General features: G+C 40.2%; 1 protein-coding gene across 1 annotated transcript in view; it reads left to right on the forward strand.

The window, feature by feature from the left end:
- plce1 (phospholipase C, epsilon 1) overlaps positions 1 to 23,660 on the forward strand; it is an 86,535-nt gene that overhangs the window by 10,321 nt on the left and 52,554 nt on the right. Inside the window, 3 exon segments of the mRNA XM_051939588.1 lie at positions 21,669 to 21,850; positions 22,717 to 22,831; positions 22,833 to 22,860. Coding sequence (XP_051795548.1) covers positions 21,669 to 21,850; positions 22,717 to 22,831; positions 22,833 to 22,860 — 325 coding nt within the window.

The raw sequence follows: 23,660 nt of genomic DNA on the forward strand, positions 1-23,660 counted from the left end.
AATGAAACATGTAGAATATGGTGATTTTGATTAAATATTTCAATTTTAAGCTTAGGTTTGGACAAACCTTTTGAGCAAAGCATGTCAAAAATGAGTTCAGTGACCAACAGAAAGTTGAGAATGTACAGATTTTTTTTTTACAGATTTCCATATATGATAAAGGGTGTGATTTTTATGATTTCTTTAAACAAAACATGCCTTTTGGAATGCAGCGGCTTATTTACTTCAGCATCTCCTTAAAATAACTTCTTGATACATGATTTTGGTCTGAATATAACATAAGCCTCACCTCTTGCTGTGGGGAAGAAGCCAGTCAGTCCTGCAAATTTAACATGTAACACGTTCAAAAGTCATCATTGTGTTATCAGTATTCTCCAAAGGGCATTCATTAGCTTTAGCCCATCCAGCCTCACCTTGGTGATTGGATTGTTCTTTGGGAGTCAAAGTGGACTTCTCTCCTTTATGCAGTTTTATTATCTGGACTTTTTTTTTGGATCCAGGAACCAGATATTTTCTTACTCAGTCATTAACCTTTTGCACTGATGATACCCCCAAGAAAAGACCAATTCACAGCTTTCAAGTGCTCCAGTCATTAGGCCAGATTACACCTTCTAATGCAAAATTTTCAAGATTCAAGTGTGACAACATGTTTACTTTCTTTGCACACCACATTTTCTTCTGCTGCAGTAGCAAATTTGTACCGAACAGTGATACATGTTGGTATGTTTTAGAATTCTCATGTTGAACACATTTGTTTGATTCTGAAATCCCTACTTATTAAGGAATTTGTGTCAGAGTGCCTTATACAGTCTAAGCGACTGACTCACTTTCATTCCACCTTTTATCTGTGTGACTGGAAAGGTGGGACTGAAACGTCACACCCAGATAGACTGTTGATTACCCTGGAGGTTTTCTGTTATCTGATCGACAGCATGGCATCAATTTTCAGAACTGTGACTTCTTGTATGTCTGTTGTGATTACTTTTACAGTAGGCAAGAAAGCTCAAAGAGAAAAGTAGTTCAACAAAAACAATCGGTGTCGAGATTGTTTCGCGGGACCGACAATCTTGAATGTGTGCATCATTTCCTGCCTGGGTGGATTGATAGATGGGGAAAGGAGTTTATCAGCTCTTGTGTTAGGACTTGCTTTGCTGTTGGTGAAAAGCTAAGCTAAGTGCGACGATTACACTGCATTTCATGTCTAAGCTGCAAATATAGCCCTCAATGCCCTGCAAATTGAAGACATCAGTGTGTTAAATGCTGTTTATACTAAATCTCAGAATGGCTCTTCAGTAAATTGCTGCATTGTATCAAAGAAGAATACAAGCTGTTGAAATATCAGGCTAAGCAAATCAGATTTTCTGCCTTTCTCAGTAGCCGTAGACCAAGTTAAAGTTTGTTATGAAATCTCTGTATGTGCATTAACTGATAATGACTGAAAAGGATTTTTCTCACTAATTCTCTGGAACAAATCAGGGCAAACATGATAACTTTCCAGAGACCTATGGCTAATGTTAGTATGACTTACAGTACTGCGTTACAGTGCTGGCTGTTGGTGTCTAACTTTGGGGCTAGCTGGGTTATTTCTGGTGAGCAAATATTAACTTTTCTGTCCCAAGCAATAAGATTAAAATAGAGCCTTAGAAATATGGAAGTTCTTGTTATACTTGCTCTTGTTTGCTCTGTTGAATGCCGTGTCCTTTCTACCCCTTTGCTCATTACAAACAGTTCTGTTAAGAGCTCAGATAACAGCTTCTGTAAACAACGTCCACCTCTTGGTTGCTAATTAGTGCTTGTTTGGAAGGCAGTGTTTCCAGATAAAATATCCAGCAAATATCCGGTTTTAAAATGCTCGTTCAGCGCCAGACGTTTTCATGAGGTGAGACTGCGTTGATTGGCTTGCCAGGTAATTGTTTTAGTAAATAGACTGGTTTGCTTCATTGCTGGGGTCATCAGAGAGTCAGCATCATTTATCTCAGTGGTTTTCCTTAAGTGCATAGGAATAATAAGGGCATAACAACACGCGCTGTATACATGCAAAACAAGATATTTTTTTCTTCTTGTTATGACCATGTTAAATGGATGTGGGAGTCTGTGGCTTACAGTGTGAGATGTTGATTCCTGCGCACAAACACCGACAGTTAAATGCTCTACTAATTAGGGTAGGGTTATTAAAAGGGTTGAACTGACTGAAATTTTAATTACAATCACAGACTGAGCTAGCCCACATGTAGCCCGTACACTGTGTTCCTTTTCTGTTTGAATGCGGGGATTTTTAACCTACTGTATGTTTACTGTAGTGCACCATAGAAACACTGTTTGGATGACAAAAGTACAAGACAATAAAAAAGTAAAAAAGACGTAGATAATGCCAGGCTGTAAAAACTGTCAGGGAATGGTGCTTACGTATTTACAAGGTGAACAAGAGTTCAGAAACAATGCAGCTTGCAGTGTAGTACAGGATTTCTGTTTTTTTTGTATGTGCAGTTACAATCAGCAAGGAAAGTATATTTTAAAAATATGCATTTTTTGTATAATTTTATATTATGTTATACACTTTGTGTCGTTGGTCTAAATCAGTTAAGCACCTTTTGTTGAAGTTTGCTCATTGGTAGACTTAAGTACTGCGGCATGAATGCTGATCATATCAAACTTATTGCAAAATTTTACTTGAAGGGTCTCTGAATGCCAGCTAGGATTTTCCTCTAGTTATAGTGGTGATTGATACCATGGCAGAGAGTTAATTAAATGGCTTTAAAAGGATGTTCAGATAACTTGATTTTTGTGGTACAAGATGGTTAAATAACTGTATTTATCAAATGGATAGATTCACACTTCCTTAAGCATGTCTTAAAACAATAGTCTTTCCACCTTCTATTATAATCCAACCCTCTAATTTTGTACAAAAACGTATATACTCAACTTGATGTTAAGCGTTAGAAGAGAAGCCTCTTATTCCTTTCACGTCAACTTTGGAATACATTTTGATGTAGTGTGATGACTGGGGAATTTTTCTCCTCTCATTTCCATTTCAAAGCTCATTTTGAAGAAATATTTTAATGGCCAGTGTTATGACAGTGACACAAAACCTGTTTCAATTTTCACAGGAGCAGCTGAGTATTTTTTTTGATACAGATTTGAGATACAAAGGTGGACCTATGCTTTTACGCAGTCTCTTAAATCTCCTTATCTTACATATCTTCCCGCAGATCTCAGTTTTTATTAGCAAAGAGCATCCCACTGAATAAGAAATAATACAATATAATAACTTACTTCCATAAAGTAAACAAAGAACTACTATAAAATGACTTGATAAGGGAGCAACATAGAACAGTTTCAGTTGTGGATTATGACTTTACCAGACCTGCCATCAGACCCCAAACCTACACACATCTAAACGCTCTCCACACTCACACACACACACTCACACACACACATTGGTATCCTCCTTGTATGTCACACTCATTTAACCTTGTCTTTGTTGCTCTTATGTCCTCTCTCTGGGTGTTGTGCCACTACAAAGGTATGTGCCGAGCAGGCCACTTTCTCACCCAGCTGGGTGTTATGGCTTACCCACAGATTACAGAGGGTGAGAGTGTGTGTGTGTGTGTGTGTGTGTGTGTGTGTGTGTGTGTGTGTGTGTGTGTGTGTGTGTGTGTGTGTGTGTGTGTGTGTGTGTGTGTGTGTGTGTGTGTGTGTGTGTGTGTGTGTGTGTGTCTGTGTGTGTGGGTGTATGTTGGGACACACTCTTGTTTAGTCAGATGTCTGCTTACACAGAAAAGGGGTAGGACTGTAAATATCTGGCATACCTTTGTAAGGAGTACTGTTTTTCCACAATGACAGTAGCTCGAACAATGTGACCTCTGGGCTGTTAAAAAATGGTGAGACTCGGTTACGTTGCTTTTTTTATAAGTTTACTTGAATTCGCTGCACGGGAGCACATGTGGCTGCCGCGCTTGTTCTTGTTGAGGCACATTTTATGTTTGTTTTTGTGCACTGACAGAAAGGTGTCAAAACTGCATGTGGGTGTGTTTTTGCATCACTGGGTTAGTGTGTGTGTGTCTGCGTTTGCTGTTCGTTTAGGCCTTTTGCGTCTCTGTGACATTGTTGGAAGTTCGCACTGCTGCAGAAATGTTAAAGTATCTTCTTCTTCTTTTCCTTTCGGCTTTTCCCTTCAGGGGTCGCCACAGCGAATCAATTGCCTCCATCTAACCCTGTCTGCTGCATCCTCTTCTCTCACACCAACTACCTTCATGTCCTCTTTAACCACATCCATAAACCTCCTCTTTGGTCTTCCTCTCGGCCTCCTGCCTGGCAGTGGGAAACTCAGCATCCTTCTACCAATATAGTCACTCTCTCTCCTCTGGACATGTCCGAACCATCTCAGTCTGGCCTCTCTGACTTTATCGTCAAAGCCTCTAACATGTGCTGTCCCTCTGATGTACTCATTCCTGATCCTATCCATCCTGGTCACTCCCAAAGAGAACCTCAGCATCTTCAGTTCTACTACCTCCAGCTCTGCCTTCTGTCTTTTCCTCAGGGACACTGCCTCCAGACCAAACAACTTGGCTGGTCTCACCACAGTTTTGTAAACCTTTCCTTTCATTTTTAGCTGAAACACTTCTGTCACAATGTTAAAGTATCCCTGCAGAGATTTAGAAGTATGAATTGTTAAACTGTGTTTTTGGGACCCAAGTCACAAAAACAAACTGTTATTGTAACCGTCACATGAACAGATGCACAAGCCACCATACCTTGAGTTATGTGAAGTGATTTAAGGAGGGCTTTGGGTTATAATTATAGATTATCCCTGACATGGAGAAAGGAGTGACACTTTAATAAGTTGCTCTTAGTTTAGATTTAGTTTTTTTATTGCATTATACTAGCCTAGCCGCGCTAGACAACCCACGGCAACAAATTTAATTCTCTGCCAGGGTGGGTCTAGTTACCCTCCATAAGGCTCGAGGCTGGATTCTCCTAAAACTGGCCGGACCAATCACCATGAAGTGTAGAGTCAGAAGGCGGGCGTAACTAAGTGACGACAGAGCCGCGACGATTCTGACAGAAACAACCGGCGCACAATAAACAGTTATCTTTCGACTCGGCTTTGGCCACAGCCCTTAAAGATTTGAAGCTAAAATTCAACTTGAAAGATAAACAAAGGACGGCACTGAAGTGTTTCATTGAGAAGAAAGACGTATTTGGACTTATGCCGACGGGATATGGCAAATCCTTAATATACCAGTTGGCTCCGCTGGTTGGGAAGCTAATGGGACTTAGCCACAATCCGCCGGCGCTCTAGGAACTCCGTCAGCCTATTCGTTGCACTGATTGGTTGTATACCTACCCAATTGCTGCAGAGGGATTTGAAAGACAGCCTTTTAGCCCGCCTCCCTCCCTGTCGAGCGTCCCTAGACCCTTGTGTCTTCAGAAACATGGGTCTAGCGCAGCTAGGCTAGCGTTATACTTCATTTGGTGTATCATCTAAGCTGTCATGAATGACAAATATTGTGCTGGCTCTCTCAGACACTGCGGTGGACATGTCTCAGTGAAGTCAGGAGGAACATGATTAAAAAGGTTAACTGTGTTTGAATAACATAATGCTGTTACTTTAACAGTTTATAGTTGGATTTTGTTCAGTTTGTCGTTTCTTACTGTAAAATAGCGTTACTTTTAAACCAACAGCTCAAAACCATGCTTTCCTTATTGAGTTGTCGGTTTTAACGTCACGCTATTTTATACTTTAACAGTTTGATGAAGCCAGCAATGTTCCATATACCTTGTCTGAAAAGGGCTTTACAGAGCCTGTATGTGTCATGTTTTATTTTAACCTCGGAAGTACATTATTATGTGGAATCATGTATCATGGTATTTTGGTGACTAACACTTAGTTTCTGATCTTTTGACTTCTCCCAGTTTCATCACTTTCATGTGATTTAGTATCTCTGCTCACAACACTCTGACTGCATGGCTGCTCCATGTGTCACACAGTTTCTGTACTCTTCCAGTGACGTAATCACATTTTTAGTGTTGAACATAAACCCAAAACACCACATATACTGGACCTACTGGGTTCACTGATAAACCATTTGTGTGAAAATAAACCAGCAATATTTCCAAAAGCAAGAATCAGCTGTGGGTCATGCCGTTATTGTTGCACTCAAAGAATAACACAATTGGTGTAAAAATAGTCAGCCACCTCCCTTTCCTAACTCTTTGGCCTAAAATTAAGAGGTCAATCAGTGGGGATTTGGTCAAAATTAAACCCTTAAGCTCACAGGGTGCTGTGCGGTGAGGATTTTGAGTGCATCTTTTGGTTTTGTGCCGCATCACTGAGATGAATGACTAAATGGGATTTTTTAGAGGCCCAAAATATCTTTCAGTGTAATTTCAATCAAACTTGAATACCGTCAGCTGAACTGATGAGGCTCGTCTGACTAGTTCTGAGTGTTTGTACAGTAATCAAACCTCAATGACCAGCATGTAGCTCACTAAAGAGCTTAACAACAGTGTGCACGTACTCTTTAAGCTTTAAATGTACTCTGTATTTTCTCTCTATGTGGAGCTACCTGTGATAAAGTGAGAGCCGATTTGAATGAGTATGAGCATTGGCATATAGACCAGCCTTTGGTGCCATCTAGTGGAGAAATTTTTCTATTTAATCCTGCAGATTAACTTCAATAAACACGTTTGGAATTTGAACACCTGCGACTGCTGAAGCTTGAGTTTCATCACAAATTGTTGGCATACCAGCTGTACTTCCTGCTGCTCTTTGATCTACAGTTAGTGTGTGTGTCAAACTTGGCACCTGATGCTCCTGGCAAATCGGATTGCTGTTTTTAATGTTTTCTGACATTTTCAGAGTAAGGGATTTGTTAATTAATTGAAGCGATAATCAAGAATTTATTCGGTTGCTCCAAGAAATGTCACCATCATTGCTGACTATTCGTCTGATTAGCTGATGAATTATCCGGTCTACATGTCAAAAATAGTGAATATTGGCAATCATATGTTTCTCATAACCATATAATTCTTTTAACTGCGTTTTTTTTGTCCAACTAACAATCAAAAATGGGAAGACAGTTGCTTTTTATATAGATAATAGTACTCAGATGCAAGTTTTCAGTGCCTACATTTAGTCCACCAGAGGGCAGCATGCTTTTTAAAATGACTCTTTTGAAGAATTATCCTTACAGGTTGTGTGTAAATGCACAGTTTCTAATGCTACATTGTAACCGTTGCTCTATGATGTAGGGAAAGGGTAGAGATGGCATGCTGGTGTCTCCGTTTGCTGCACAGACACAGACAACACCATGTCAAACTACATCATGTTATCGCCTTAATTCATATTGATCGGTGACATTGTGTATTCTAAAGACAATTAATATAATAAATGTAGTGTAACACATGAATCCGACTCCTTATTACGGGCTCAGGAGGCCGGTCTCATTAGCGGAGTATTGATCAAAGAAATGCAAAGCATAGACGGAGGGCAGGGCAGCTGTTTGTTTTGTTCTGGAAACCACTTTGATGTCAACTGGGCATGAAAACAGATTAATTTTTCCACTTGATTAGGCAGATGCAATAGGACACACTGTATTCATTTAGACCTGTGACTGCTGTGATTATGTGTGTCCATGTGTGCCAGGATGCAAACTTCCCGATGGGTTTTGATTTGAGCAAGATTTGGATATTTACCAAAATAACAAATTCATTTTCCTCCTGCAGAGAGGTAGTAGCTAAGCATTTATTTTGTATATGCTTGTGAATTGTTGCTTTACTTATCCAAGATTAGAGGTCAGGGTCTGTTCAGTGTCTTGTTTGAGGGTACAACAGCAGGATGAAGCGCTTCTACGTCAGTAAAAGCAATTTCTCAAAACATAAATGGCTTGTAAAGTTTAAAACATTAAGTATAATTCCAATATTTAATGGACATAATCCTGTTTGTTAAGGAAATTGACCATCTCCTTGATTTATACTTTGTTTGCTTTGCAGATCCATGTAACTATAATCAGTGTATACTTCTGCTAATGTTTTAAAGGTCACTGTCATTAACTCCCCACCACTGTTTATATGTGAACAGTGTCTAATGTGCCAGCGGAGAGCATGTTGATAGACATAATGATGATATAGGGTTTGTTTGCAATAAAGCACAAGGGCTGTGAGCTATGATGAGCAGGCTGACCTCAGCAGAAGAGCCACAACTCTGGTCTTTAATTAGAGGTTGGCATAGAAACATTCACCCGAGCAAAGGTAATAGCAAGGATCAAGTGGCCGCACCTCAGCCTCTGTTGGTCTAATGGCCCCACGGCGTCACCTGAACAGCTGAGCTGGAACATGGATATTGTTTAGCCATTAAGATGTCCTGAAGGTTATATTGAGCTCAGTTACGCCACAGATTTTACCCAGGAGAGGATTTTTATCGGGGTGGTAGCATGACAGAATTAGCCAATTACTCGATATGGGTCAGGTTGACTAAATATGTATGAAATGATGAGGATGGTGAAGGGGAAAGTGATGGTTTGCTGCTTTTCTTTGGATGAAAAAGGCAGCAAAGGTTTTTTTTTTTTATCTTAGGCTGTTGTTCAGTCAAAAAAGTCATTGAAATGCATCACTTCTATCAGCACAATAATTATTTGCGAGAATAACTGTCAGAAAAAAAATTATTACATAATGCACCGCCTCACGTATCGTTACCACATGTTGCCCAGGTCAAACACACACTACAGTTTAATAAAATTGTAGGAGATAGTGGTTAATCTTATATTTAGTTTGCACAAGACAAATTGAATTGGCAAAGTAATATTTTTCTGTTTAGCTGCAGGCTGCTGCTAAGTCTAATTTCCTGATTTCCTGCTAGTTATCTCGTTGTATTGCTAAAATGAATAGGGCACTGTATTGTGACATAAACGTCGCTTTGTCTTTGATTCATTGACTCGACACACTTTAAATTGACCATTTGTGGTGCAAGCTGAATCTTGGCCCAAATGTCTGATGTTGGTTATGAGGAAACGTAGCTTTAAGGTTCATTTTCAGGTTCCGTGTAATCGTCCCTAATCAAAACACAGAGGCTTTATTTGACATTGTTTACACATTGGACCAGCTCCAAGGGAAGGATCGATCGAAACCTTGTATGCCAGCGTCTCCTGTGTCTTTGTGTGTTTAGAGTGAGCTCTGATAAAATCTCCCCTCTTGCTGCTGGCCTGTGATGGGCTTGTTGCCTCATAACCTAATATGGGGGTGCCCTCTGTGTCAGGGGAGAGATCTCCAAGTCTTCTTCCTTCTTCTCGTTTTCCTTCCCCTCTATTTCCCCCTTCTCTGCTGTTTGTACTGTTGTGGAGATCTCTCACACACCCTCTCGTCCTCTCTCTCTCTCTCTCTCTCTCCCTCTCATGCTCTCTCGCTCCAGCCTCCCCTCTCTCACTTAGAGGCTAAGAGGGATTGGAGCTTGGTGGTTTTTCTTCCTTTCTCTTCAATATATCAACCCTTTTTCTGTGCTACAGTAAGTAAACTGTTTACTACGAGTTCTCGCTGTACTTAGAGGAAAAACTTTCAGCTTCAAGCACCTTTTCATTCATTATGTCTCGTTGCCGTAATGAACTGTCCTGTGAGATTTATACTGCTGTCTAATGAATGTTACTCCAAGAGAATTTGTGTAGTTAATTTAGCTTAATGTCTTATGCAAAGTTGAACGAGGGGGGGGGAGTATTAATGTCGCTATGTCAAATAAATTTGACCTTATCTGCTCTTGTGTTCACTTGAACGTGAAAAGCAAAAAAGCTAAGTAAGTTGTGCAGAAAGATGAGGGAAATGAAATTTACTTGGCATCGAAAATGTAGGAAGGTACAGTGCGTTACAGTAGTAGTAATGTTGTGGGTCTCCAGAACATCCAAGTAAAAGTGTGCTTCAAAACGCTTTTCTCCGCAGCCTGTCATATCAGGAGTAATTTATGTCTAGCACTTTCAAAAGGGTGAAAAAAAAAAAACATTCGTCAAGCTTATCTCTGGCTGTCTGACCAGGACTGTGCGCTGTAATGTAGAGGAGAATGTGGCGGCTCGCTGTAGTATGACATCATGAGAACTGTAAGTGGGGGAGTGTGGTGGTTTGGAGGGGTCCCGCTGGGTGCTCTGGGTAATGGGTTCCAGGTTGTTTTGGCCCTCACGATGACCCCTCGTTTTTTTTCCCTCCTCTCTTTCCGACTCGGTCTCCGACTCCGCTGTCATATTCCTTTCTGTTACACTTCTGCTGCTGACCTCCCGCTTCTCTTTTCTTTCGTCTTCTAGATTTTTGTCTCATTCTTGCCTTTTTTTTTTTCTTCTGTCACCTGGGAGTTTTTTTTTTTGTCTTGTAATGTAAAGTTAAATCATCTGTTAGGACTGAAAACGCACTTCCAACTACATTGCAGGACATTTACAAGCCTTAACTCATTTACTCAACCATTAATATAGCTCTGAGTGCCTTAATTAGACTTCATACATGACCTCCTGTCTTCTTTGATTCCTCCATTGATGTTGCTGGGCTGCGTATGTCGCTTAACTGCAGTGATTGTTGCAGAAACACACCACGGCCTTATAGCGGACATGCAGGACACTACATGTTTCCTTTCTACTCGCTGCATATGTTGATTTGTTTCTGTTGCTATATGCTTAAGAATGGTGATGAAGAAGTAGATCTGTGATGTGATTAAATTCAATTCTCAAATAAGGCCTTTAGAAATCACTATGTGCCTTATTTTGCTTTGACATTGCTGTGGTGCAGTTACTTAACATCAAGGCTTGCTGAAGACAAACAGTCCCTTCAACCTACCTTTTATCTTCTGTGTAATTAAACGGAATTCATTCAGAATGACCTGCTATGATTCTTGTAATAGTAATAATTTGATCTGATTTCCTCAAAACTGTTGCACAGTGCACATAGTAACATTTTCTACTGTCTACGTGTCGATCTTTAAAGTGTGACCAAACATAACTTGTCATTCTTCTTCTTTCCCACTGCCATCACTATAATAAGTAGCTTAGTCATTCATCCACAAATGTGCAATATACCAATGGATATGTACATTATTTTTTGCACTAAGAACAGCATGCTCTGCTTTTAGCACTGTCTTGTCACTCTAGCAATTATCCTTTTGCACTACTGTGTTTATATATTTCTTCTAGCTTTGTAAATATCTGTATATATTGTGTTCCATTTGATTTCATTGCTACTATTTTTTCCTTCTTTCTCTAGTTTTTTTTTAAGCATTCTCTTTCCTCATTCCTTGGGTGACATCAGCAGCCAAAACCAAATTCCTTGTATGTTGTGTACATACTTGGCCATAAGCTAATTCAGATTCTGATTCTGATTCCCTTTCTACTCCATATTTACTCTCTGCAGATTAGATTACTTAGTCCTTTTCTGTAGGTGCATTTTATGTTGCGCTTTCCTCTTGTTCATTACTTGTGTGTTGTTGTTTTTTTGTTGTTGTTGTTGTTGGTGGCTCCAGACAGGGTCGATGACCAGCAAATGCAACCACAAGCTGATTATCTGTAAGTTTGTTTTCGTGTCTGTAAGGCTGCAGTATTTTGTGTTGAAGCTGACAGAGTATTTCTTTGAGATCCTCAAGAACTGCGTGCGTTTTGTTTTTTCATTTCTCTTCTTGCCCATCACCTCCCAGTTCTGTGCCGCTCTTGACACACATGCACACAAAGTACACACCATAATACCCTAAGCTTGTTAAAGGTGTGAGGCAGTGCTCGGGAGGTGGGTCCAGCTCCTGGATCTTTGGTGAAACAGTTCCTTGTGAAATTCAACAGGGGATTATGATTCAAGTCACCCTTGGCCTCCCTCTCCATTTCCTCTGTTGTGCTCCCCTGTGTTTTTCCCTCTTCACCTCTCCTCTTTGTCTTTCCTGCCACTCTGGTCTTTTTCATATATTTCCCCCCTCCTCTCTCTCATCTTCTATTTTTCACCTCCTCTTCCACTTCATCTTTGCTTCTCCTCGTGCTGTCTGTTCAAACTCTCTTCCTGTTTTGGCAAACCTTCCTCAAACTTTGTTGATCTTTTTTTTTTTTTTTTTGTCCTTCCTATCATTCCAACTGTTTTTCATTCTGTCTTTATCCGTCATTATTTCATTTTGATTTCCTGTGATTGGAAATGGGCCTGCAGCCTGCAGCTACTTTTCATGTTTTGTTCCGGACTGGTTCACAATTTTATTGCGGCTATTGTGTATTTGCTCCTTTTTAGAAACAACTTTTTAGATGCTGTGTGGAAGGCTTAAAGCTGATTGTGTAAGGAAGGCTCTGAGCCAGCAGGTCGTAAGTGGTATTAGACACTATAATGAATTATGCACTGTTATAAAAGGCAAGTTTTGAAATACAGATTTTTGCGTTTACCCTCATAATTGCTGTAACCTAGAATTTATCTTATTTTTCCACTTCAGTATATGTATTAATATGGACTGCTTTCTTCATGTGACAATCAATGTAGTCCAGTACAAACACTGGTAATCCCAAGGAGCTGTCTTTCCTTTTTGGGGGTTCCCACAAGCCCACACACTTACAACATCCACATTACATATTCAGAACAGTATTGCATGAGTCTAATCCCTAGAAATGTGAGCGTCATAATCCACCCACTGAACCACTAAGAGCCTGATCTACAGTGAGACGAGAGGGGCTTCCTCTGCCGAAACAACAAACTCTGTTGGTTCTCATGTGACAACAGAAGGCATTTTATTTTTCAGTTCTTATATTATATTAATTTCTCTCCAGTTTAGGATTCTTTTTAGCACAATTCCTCTCTTGTTTCTTGCCTGTGTGTCCACTCAGTGGATGCTGCTGCCAACTTGAGCTGCGAACACGTCTCTCAGAAGGATAATGCTTTGTAATGTTGGGGCCGAGGCAATTCACTGAAAATCCGCCATTAATATATCAGTAGGGTATCAGGAGAGAAACTGTCCTATTCAGTTGTGCATCAAAAGGAGCTTTTGGGTATGAGCATTCATCTTTGTGTACGTTCTGGGCAGTTTTCCATGGCAATGATTTGTGCTTATCCCTAATGTGTTATAGTTGCTTAATTATGTAAATGAATTCCAGCTGGGCCTTTCCAGTCATCTGCTGGATGTGTAACTTAATTTCTAATTGGATAATCATTGTCTTAGTGTGTTTAAAAAGGGAGAGTTTCTCAAGTGTTTCTCTGTTTTTATAACCCACCGTATGGACTCAACTGTCTGTGTTTCAGAGCAGATACTCAGACTCCGACATCAGGCTGCTCTAATCCAAACACTTATTTCTCAAAAGACTAGACCCTCATGGACACAGACCACCTGCACTCATCCAATATACACTCAGATAAAACATGGATCAAAAGTGCACATATACACACAGCATGCCGTAAATACAAGTGTATACACAGGCTGTCTGATTACACACATTAAAAACCTGTATACATGCAGCATCAGTGTCTGCACACACAGTTTTATGCAAACGTTTGAACAGCCATCACTGGGCACATGGCGTTGATTTTGAAATGAAAGAAACAACTGCTGTCACAAAATAGTGAACCTTTCTGCCCCTTTTTTTTTTTTACCATACCACGGTTACTTTTTATTCTATTTATTAAGTTTTTGTAATATAGAAAAAACTGTGATTGTGACACGTGCTCCAGTTGAGGCGCCTTGAACTTATTAGGCCCCAGTTGACTTGTTGAAACTTCGAGTTGAGATTTTCAGCTGATGACACTTCCAGAGCTGATAAATTCAGCTCGGATCACTGCATAGATGGCTGATAAACAAAGGAGTCATCAGTGGGAAACTTGAGGTGACAAAAAAAAAAGAGTCATTTGGTGAACAAGTGAAGTTAAATTGACTTTTTTTGGCTAAACTCCCCTAAGTTGTATTTGGAGAAACAGACAGAAGCAGAAAATGAATTTGACAGAATGAAAAATTTGCATAAAAAGCTCTGGAGTGTATATTTTTTTATTGTTACAGTCTGTGATGCTGGAGATATTGCACTGGTAAAGGAAAGAATGGATTGCACTAAATATCAGCAAATTCTGGATGCAAATGTCTTGGACTTTGTCAAGACACTGGAACGGAAAAAGCTTGTCTTCTTGCAGCAGGACAGTGACCAAAAGCAGACCTCAGAATCTACCATGAAGTACTTCAAACAAGCTGAAGCTTTGAAAATTTGTGTGGAAAAGATTTTACACATGCTGTATGTGAAAGACAACATAAGAATATGTCAGATCTGCGAGGAAGAGTAGTTGAAAATCCTAAATCAAGAATAGGAAAATTAGAAAAAAAAGACACAAAATGTGGTAGCTGATAAAAATGGGGATAAGTAAGTCCTAATATTTGCACCTGCTGCAATATTTTTATTTTTAGTTCACAAAATAAAAAAGAAAAAGTGCATTACCATGCGAAGGAAGGGTAATTTTTGAATTTTTATTTGCTGCACAAGCTTTACTTTCTTCTTTTCGCTTCAAAAATCAACTAAACATGCAGTGCTCCTGTTGCATAAACTGTAGCTACACACATTTCTGTTTTGCTCATGAGCTTGTACAAATGAGTGCTGCACTCAGCCTGCAGTGAGACAGTCCAGACTCAGGGTGCAGGAAAGCAAACATTACCTTGTGGAGACTGCAATGGCAGAAAAATCTTAGAACAGAACAGAACAGGACAGTGCAGAGAGGTTGTCTGTTTCTCTGTGATGCAAACCAGGATTAGGAGTTGCTGGGATAAAGAGAGTGGTGTGCTGTGTGAGTACACATAAATCCAACAATGGCAGAGTAAGGAACACATTTGAAGCGCCTTATCGCATGTTCAACCTGAGCGGTGGGATCTGCGCTTGGCATGTTTGGGTGTGCTTGGTTTATGTCCTCTGATTTGGTATACACTGTCCAGGATGGGTGGGGTTTCAGTGTCTGGGTGCTGAGATACCAGAGCTGCTGAACATACCTGGCTTCCCAACGAGTTTTCAAATAGACCAGGTCCAGTTGATTTAAACTCTCTTGTCGCGTTGGGTGGGCAGGGTGCACATTTTCTTCATTTTTCCTCAGATGGCTTTGTCGGCTCCATTTTCACCGCGTTAACGCAAACACACCGTTCAAGTGCTATGAAGGATTTCAGGAATATGGGGCTTGGACCTAAATCTTCTTGTGATTTGTAGCGTTTCACGAATGAAGTGGTAGAGAGATTCAGCTGACGTTTATTGAGTTCGTATTGCTTTGCCAAACTTTTTTTTTTTTTGGCACAATTGGAACATGGTGGAGTACTATGCAGTAGAGGTGATAATTTGATCTCTCATTTGTCAAGTTGAAGTCTTTGAAATGCCAAGTTCGTTGACTCCTTAGTTGCTTGTTTGGCTGCTAGTCTTTACTGTGGTTCAAATTTCATTTGATGATTATAAGGACAGGAAATTTGCCACATTTGAAGTTTTACGCGGGATTTTAGTCAACTGTATCATGAAATTGTACACATTTCAACACAAAAATACTCAAACCAAATGCCCAAATCTTCTCCTGTCCTCCAAGAACTCATCCTAAAATCGGTTGAAAAATGTTCAAGCAAGGGAAGAGTTAAGACTGACATCTCTCCAGTGACTTCAGCTCCACAGCACAGACCAGAATAACAGAATAACCCCCCGCTAACCTCAACTAACCTCGACCCTCCATGATGCTTCTAAAAGTAGATGTCGACCGAAATGATGCATTTCTGTGCCTTGAAAGTCGGCTTCGTGGGAGAGTACATCTGGGAGGTATGGTGCTATTGCAATGATAGTCCCATGTGATCACTTCATTTAACAGCATGATATCATTACCAAATTAATATTTGTGGCCTTGCGTGGGTTTGTGCACATAAATGGCAACAGTGGGAGGGAGAATTCACTGTACAGAGACAAGCATACGATGTCGTAACATTTTGCAGACAGCTGAGCTATATTGTGTCTTGGTACCTAAGCCTGGGAACACTGTCGAATATGCAGAGTAACTGAAGAGGAGTGTGCAATTGATAGAAAGCGACTGTTAGTATGAGGAGGGTGTCACCGTGAGAGTATGTGATTGAGTTTGGTTGGTCAGAGACATCAAAGCAGAGAGTTCAAGTTGTGGGTGGTTGGATTTCAGGGAGATAGCATCGGCCTTTCCAGCATCCTGCATGCTCATACTTAATGTATGCATCTGGTGTGGTATACATAAAGGCAGGGGCATGAGTCAGAATGTGTTTGCATGTCTGCATTTTCACATGTGTTTGTATGTGCGTGTCTTTGTGTGTGCACGCGCATTCCAGCTCAAAGTTCAGTAGTCTGTGCGGTGCCCCACAGTGGCCCTTGCTAATCCTTTCCTAGAATGGCTGTTGCCAGGCAGGGGAATTACCCAACGGGGCGCTAATGGGACTTAATAGCACACTCATTCATAACTGTAGGTTACGTGGACTGATTGTCAGTATTATGAAAGTCATATCTTACAATTTACACTTATTTCTTGTCTTTAATTCATGAATCTGATTGATGAACCGGTCATTAAACACCACATGCTTAGTCCCTGATTTTGACAAGGGCAAATTCTTTCCTAACTCTACAGGTGTCAGTAACTGTCAAACAAATATGCTCATCGGATCATTAAGCCACCCTGGACAGTCACATTTGAGATTTTTCAGTCATGGTGAAACAGGAAACTATTTGTCCAAGAGAAGGGTAATAACATACTGGAAGAAATATCCCAGGAGTTGCTGTTTTTTTTATAGTTTTTATGGCTTTGGACCAACTGTTATGGAGGAATATGAGCTGTCACTTGCTAACCTTCGTGGCGAAACTGCGAGAAAACAATGGCACCATACAGATAGTGGCAGAAGCAAATTACATTTTCCAATTTTATAAGGATGGAGAGACGAGAGTGAATTGTGTGAGATATTATAGCTAAAATTAAAACGTGTCGTGTATAGTATTGGAGCACAATATGGGTTATGTCTCCACGATGTCCTCGCACACAAATCATGTTCCAAGCTGTTCTCTATTAATATTAATCAGGTGATTAGCCAAAACAATAATATTTAATTAACATTTATTTGAGCTGAACAGTGCAGCTGCTTCTAGCGTTTCTCTATACTGAGCTTAGGCCTCTAATGTTTCCCGCACACACACTGTAATGTGAGATACAATGTTGCATTAGTGGCAACGGTCCTATATAGCCACAGTTCTGCTAACTGGCTGAATGGTAAGCTCAGTGTTAGTCATTTACTATGAAGAACATGCTGGACACATTGATATTGGATGACCTGTACTTATGTCATTGAGCTGAAATACAATTATTGTCCCCATGTCTGCTGTGACTGTGGCTACTTGGAAAAGAGTGCTTTGTGTTGTTTTGTCTGCCTGCCTGGGATTGATCTCTCTCTTTTTAATCCTGAGATTGGAAAAAGTATTAGCGAAAATGGACAATTACAGTGAATTATTTATTTATTTCCCTTTAATGGAGGTTAAAACCAGTTAATAGTTGCTCATTTACTCCCCTGCCCCTTCACACATTCACTCCCTCATTCTTCTTTGGCTTCATTTTAAGTCATATTTAAGAGCAATTATGCACATGCATAACTGCCATTAGCACGTGTTTTTGTGATCTTGACTCAAAGTGTCTCTATATGTCCCATGTGTTGGCGTGGAGTTTGAAAACGAGGTTGTTTGTTTGTGTGTGTGTGAAGACAGCTGCTCTGCGTCGATCAAAGGCAGCACCACATTCCCCACAGTGTTCTTTGGAGTCGAGCTCACTTTTATGCACCTCTACACTCCAATGCACAGTGTCTCTTCCTTAATTGCTCTCCTCTTTCAAAGTCTGGGTGTGCGTACCACAGTAGAACCAAAATGTTTATTGAGAAAGTGAAAGTATCGTGAGAGAAGAACTTGCTTTACGGACTTAAAGTAAGTAGATTGATTGGAAAACAAAACTCGCCCCGTGTGGTTACCACAGAATACATTAAACTGACTTGGTTCTTTTCTCCTGAACAGCTATTAGACCTATGAACAATTGATTAGTCTATGATTGATTGTTTAAAACTTTCATTTTGCTGTAGATGAGATTGATAAAATCCCAGAGGAAACATTTGGTACTTGTCAGTCTTTATCACCCTGTAAGGTGTACTCATCATAACCCATCTACAGAGTACAAAATGTAAACTATCACTGACTTTAGTTGAATGTGTGTTTGTTCTGGCTTTGCTGAGGCCTGATTTGATCATCGCCATCTCTGGTTCCTTTAGTGGCATTGTTTTACTGGCAGAAAATATGAATAGCTCTCTTACTGATGAAAATGAAGCCGTGTTCTGGTAATACAGTCAAATATCTTTTTTGACCAAAGATCCAAAAGCCTCAACATATTTAGTTCTAGTAATACTACGACGGTACATGTAAGACCAACAGAAGCAGAAAATTCTCACATTTGACAGCCTTGATCAGCATATTTGCTTTCATTTTTGCTTCAAAAACAATTATTTGATTACACAAACACAGTACATATTATGTATTGTTCGGGCTGTTTGCAGCTACTTCTACAGGTAGTTCGTCACACCATACTCATGCAGTGTTAACTAGCATAGAATCTTCTGTATACATGAATGTTCAGTAGCAACAGGAGACAGAAAATCCTCTCTAAATTAACCAAAATTCTCCCCACCTAAATGCAGAATAGATACGAAAAGACCAGAAGACTATGTTTGACTCAGGTCAACTTTTTGCTTTTAGGTGCATGTTAAATGCAGAAAAATGTCCTGTTAATGTAGGAGACTTTGTGTTTCTGCAGTGGATATGTACAATCTCTAAATGCCAGGGGGGAAAAAAGTATTTAACAAGCGGTATTAGATAGTGAATGTTCTGGATAGGAAATAAAAAAAAAAATCTGACAAGCTATTTGTCCATATATGTCTAATCTCCGTCTTTTTTCTTTAATTTCCTAATGAAAGTTTGACCTTTTTGTAATACGCTTGTTTTTGGAAATGAGGGTCATTACTTATTATCTCATGTTCAACTACTTACTGAGAAAGGAAGCTTGTGCTTGTATGTCTGGGGTTTTTTTGTTTATTTTTTAATGCGTATCCCCCTTGTTTTGTCTTTCTAACTATGACTCGCTCCCTTTTTAAACGTGCAGCCTGGTATATCTCATTTCCCGGGGGATGACCCAGATCTGACAACAGCTAGGCTACACCCCATGCAGGAAACCCATCCCACTAAGACAACTAGTTGGCTGTGCACTTTATATACTGTGCGTGTTTGCGTGCCTGTTGTGTCACGGCATTGCCAGTCAGTGTTTAATACAAATACAACATGTGCTTAATACGAGAATTCAGTGGAATATACCTCTCAGTCACCTTTTTCCCACCGCTATTATGAAGCGCCGCAGATAGACCCCGTTACTGATTATTACACTTGAGCAGTATTTCTTCATTAAACTTGTATTGCGTTCATTTCCCACTCTGTCTCCGTTATTGATTTTGTCCCATTTGTAATCTCCATCCCTGCTGAAGGCACAAGTGCCCACTTACAGTCCCACAAAATGCTGCCTTAATAGCTTTTCTCTGAAATTTGTGCCAGAGGAGCCCATCTGCAGGTTCGCTCGAGGACAAAGAGGAAGTTGATCGTTTTGGATAAGTGTTCCTTTTATGTTGGATGGATTTGATTCCAAGAAGAGTGTGAACTGAAAGAGTGGGAGTTTTTTGTTCTTAAAGGTCAAAATGTTCACTCAGTTAAAGCTCCTCACTGATTTCTCTGCATTCTCTTTTTTACCTTTGTCTCCTGCCTCCCACCTTCTTTTCTCTGTCTCCCTATTATTCACCCTCTCTGTTTGCCTCCAGTGCGTATGTGTCTTCCTCACTCTGTTTGGAATCTTCTTCCACCTTGCTTCCTGTCTGTTTTTGTGCCTCAGTGGCGTTTCTCTCCGTTAATTCGTTCTTTTCACGCTTTGATTACTGTTCTTTCGAGAGGAAATTGCTTCTGTGAACAAGCACAGCAGAGGAGCTGATGACGATGACCTCTGATTCAAATGTTCTATAATACTCTGAAAGGTGAAATAACACCCGGATGACGGGATTTTTTTTTCTCAGTTATTCTTTTAAAGCTTACTTCAAGGTTAGCAATGACGATTGGCTTCATCGCTTTACACTGTATTAGGTGTTTTTGCTCCCATTTTTTATGAGATGAACTCAAAGATCTAAACTTTTTCCACATACACAATATCACCATTTCTCTCAATATTGTTCACAAATCTGTCTAAATCTGTGATAGTGAGCACTTCTCCTTGCTGAGATAATCCATCCCACCTCACAGGTGTGCCATATCAAGATGCTGATTGGACACCATGATTAGTGCACAGTTGTGCCTGGGGGGTCTGGGGACTCACAAAACCAGTCAGTATCTGGTGTGACCGCCATTTGCCTCATGCAGTGCAACACATCTCCTTGGCATAGAGTTGATCATGTTGTCGATTGTGGCCTGTGGAATGTTGATCCACTCCTCTCTAATGGCTGTGCGAAGTTGCTGGATATTGGCGGGAACTGGTACACGCTGTCGTATACGCCGATCCAGAGCATCCCAAACATGCTCAGTGGGTGACATGTCCGGTGAGTATGCTGGAACTGGGACGTTTTCAGCTTCCAAGAATTGTGTACAGATCCTTGCAACATGGGGCCGTGCATTATCCTGCTGCAACACGAGGTGACGTTCTTGGATGTATGGCACAACAATGGGCCTCAGGATCTCGTCACGGTATCTCTGTGCATTCAAAATGCCATCAATAAAATGCCAAGGAGAAGTGCTCACTATCACAGATTTTGACAGATTTGTGAACAATATTGAGAGAAATGGTGATATTGTGTATGTGGAAAAAGTTTGAGATCTTTGAGTTCATCTCATAAAAAAATGGGAGCAAAAACAAAAGTGTTGCGTTTATATTTTGTTGAGTGTATTTTTCTGTGAATGTAAGATTAATCCAAAGTATGTGATCTTTCACTTCCTGTTGATGGAGTTAATTTTTGTGTTTTGTTGAAAATTTCAACCATATGTTGCTTTCCTCTTATTTATTCTGATTTTATTGTATGCAAACAACATAGATGAGTAAACACTTGGCAGCAGTACCATCTTAAACCACTGACAGGTGAAGAAAATGACACTGATCGTCTCTTAACAGCAAAATGTTCTACTGGGAAACCTTTGGTCCTGGCTTTCTTGTGAATGATATTGGACACCAACCAAAACAGTGTTGCAAACCGAGCACATCCCCCTTCCATTGCAACAACACTCGCAGAAGGCTGTTGCCTCCCTCACCAGGATAATGCACCCTGTCTACTAGCAAAAACTCCTCAAGAATAGCTCGAGGGGCACAACAAAGAGCCAAAAGCAAACTCCCCAGGTCCAAATCTGATCGAGTCCAATCCATTAGAGCCCCACCCTGCAGCCCACAGCTGCTGCCAGTGTTCTGGTTGCAAACACCACAGGACTCCTCAAAGTTCCTGTGTCCATTCTCCAGCTATTCAGGACAATTTAGCAGCACGAACGTCAAATCTACAGTATTAGGCAGGTGGTTTTAATGTTGTGGCTGGTCGATGATTTCAAAATGTCACAATCGTAATTTCACCCTCTCAAACTCAAGAGTTCCAGTGTTGGTTTCCGTCAAATGACCTATTTTTCAATGGCTTCTTCCAACAGGTTAACAACTATGATCAGGACAGAGAGGAAGTCGCCCTGATTCATCCTGCCAAAAAGCTCCTGTTGTCTTGCCCTGGGTGTATCTGTCTCAAGGAGTTACATGGTGTCAGCGCCAGCCCAGCCAGACCTGATCTGAGCTCCTGCCTTCATCCCTGGGGTTGTCATCCTTCTCATCCACACAGGTTTGGCTACTTTCTCATTTGATGTAATTTTCCAGTTGTATAAAATAAGTCCGCTAGTTTTATATTTAGTCAACAGATTGGAACCAAAAGGTTTGTGTAAATTCGAGGAATGCATTTGTTATTTTTGTGATTTCAGTTAAACGTTAGAAAAATCAAAAAGATTAAAATAGGAAAAAATGGTGCTTTGACTTCATAAGGTTTTTAGGTGTTAAATGAAAGAGACCTACTTATTGCTAAAAAGATGCTTAAAAAATGAGTGAACCCACTGGAACAAGAATAATGAATTGAACATCTTAACCTTTTGGACCGCTGGTAAAGAAAAACGGGTAATTGGTAACATTACTTTGGACTAATTTGTGATTAAGTTTTTACCCATTATTTATCGAGCAATGGATAGATGAGTGAAAAACTGGCAGAATGCTTGATAATGCAACAAATTTTTAGTTACACACCGACCCAAGTTAAAGATGAGCAAAATTTTTTACATTATTATTTTTAATTGCTGAAATAATTGTGACGATTAGGATTTGTTTTCTAATTCAGAGACTGGCTACTAGAAAGTTGGATAAACCTGCATGTGTTTTAACTGAAACACTCCAATTCATCTGCAAGCTCTACGTGTTGTATGTATATTAAAGCACGGCCATAGTTGCTCGATTTGTAGCACCCCAAAAGTCAATATTAATCTCTGATGTTGTACATTAGAGATAATCCTTAGGTATATGATAATTGTATATAATTACACTAAACAGACAATTGTATTATTTCTACTAAAACAGCAAAGCAGACAAGTAATTTACAATATGGAAACACTGAACATGCATGTTAGATATTCTGAATAAAATCAAGGATGAATGTATTTCTAGGTTTTATCGTGCTTGTGGCCAGAGGACATCGGTGTGTTCCCTGCTGACTGGAGCACTGCTGGAGGCTACAGCCGCTCTAGGTGCCCGTTCTCCTCTACCTTACCCTTTGCCCCAGCTGCCCCAACGGCCACGCTGTGCTGAAAGGTGAGTGTTGTTAGTGTTGCTACATGTGTATAGCAAAGGTTTATTGCACGCAACTTAGACATGTAGTATGATATTCAGCAGTGGTGATAAACAGCGTGCAAAAACGAATGACAAGTGAAAGATGGACTTTGTTTGATTCTATGCAGACTAAGGTTCTCACTGTTCCCCTGTGGTCTACTCTCTCTCTTACTCTCTGCTGTTTTTCCCACATGGTTCCTTATCCACAGTGGGATCTGGGTCACTTAGGGTCTGTAGTTGATCCAGTGGTTGCCCTTTCCTCCTTTCATTTTCTCTTTACATCCCTTGCTATCCTTTTCTCACTCTTCATAGACTTATTTCTCTCTAATTTAGCCACTCATTTAAACAGGATGCTCAAGTGGTGTAGGGAATGAGAAAAAGGCCTCCTGACATCACAGGTTCCCCTCAGCACTCATGCACACACTTCAGGTGATGATCTAAGCATCCGAAAAGAGGCTATATGCACTTCAAACATCCTCCTCTTAGAATCTCAGGGGTGATATATCTTTATTTATGTTGCCGCTTTGACGTAACAAGCTCTTAAAATAGATTCTTGTTTTTTGTTTGAGCGCAGCAGCTAGAAAGAAATTGAAAAAGTGAACTGTAAAACGTATCTCCCCAATGAGACTAGAAAATCAACTGAATCCCTTCATGCCTATGGTATTTCACCTCTTTCTTTCACTCTCGCTTTCTCTACGCATGACATCATCGTCCAGCCAGTCCGCTTGTTGATCACTTGCTCAGCTGGTAACTGTCTGTCCACCTTTCTCTACAATGATGTT

Source organism: Acanthochromis polyacanthus, chromosome 19, assembly GCF_021347895.1.
Source record: "Acanthochromis polyacanthus isolate Apoly-LR-REF ecotype Palm Island chromosome 19, KAUST_Apoly_ChrSc, whole genome shotgun sequence".
NCBI lineage: Eukaryota > Metazoa > Chordata > Actinopteri > Pomacentridae > Acanthochromis > Acanthochromis polyacanthus.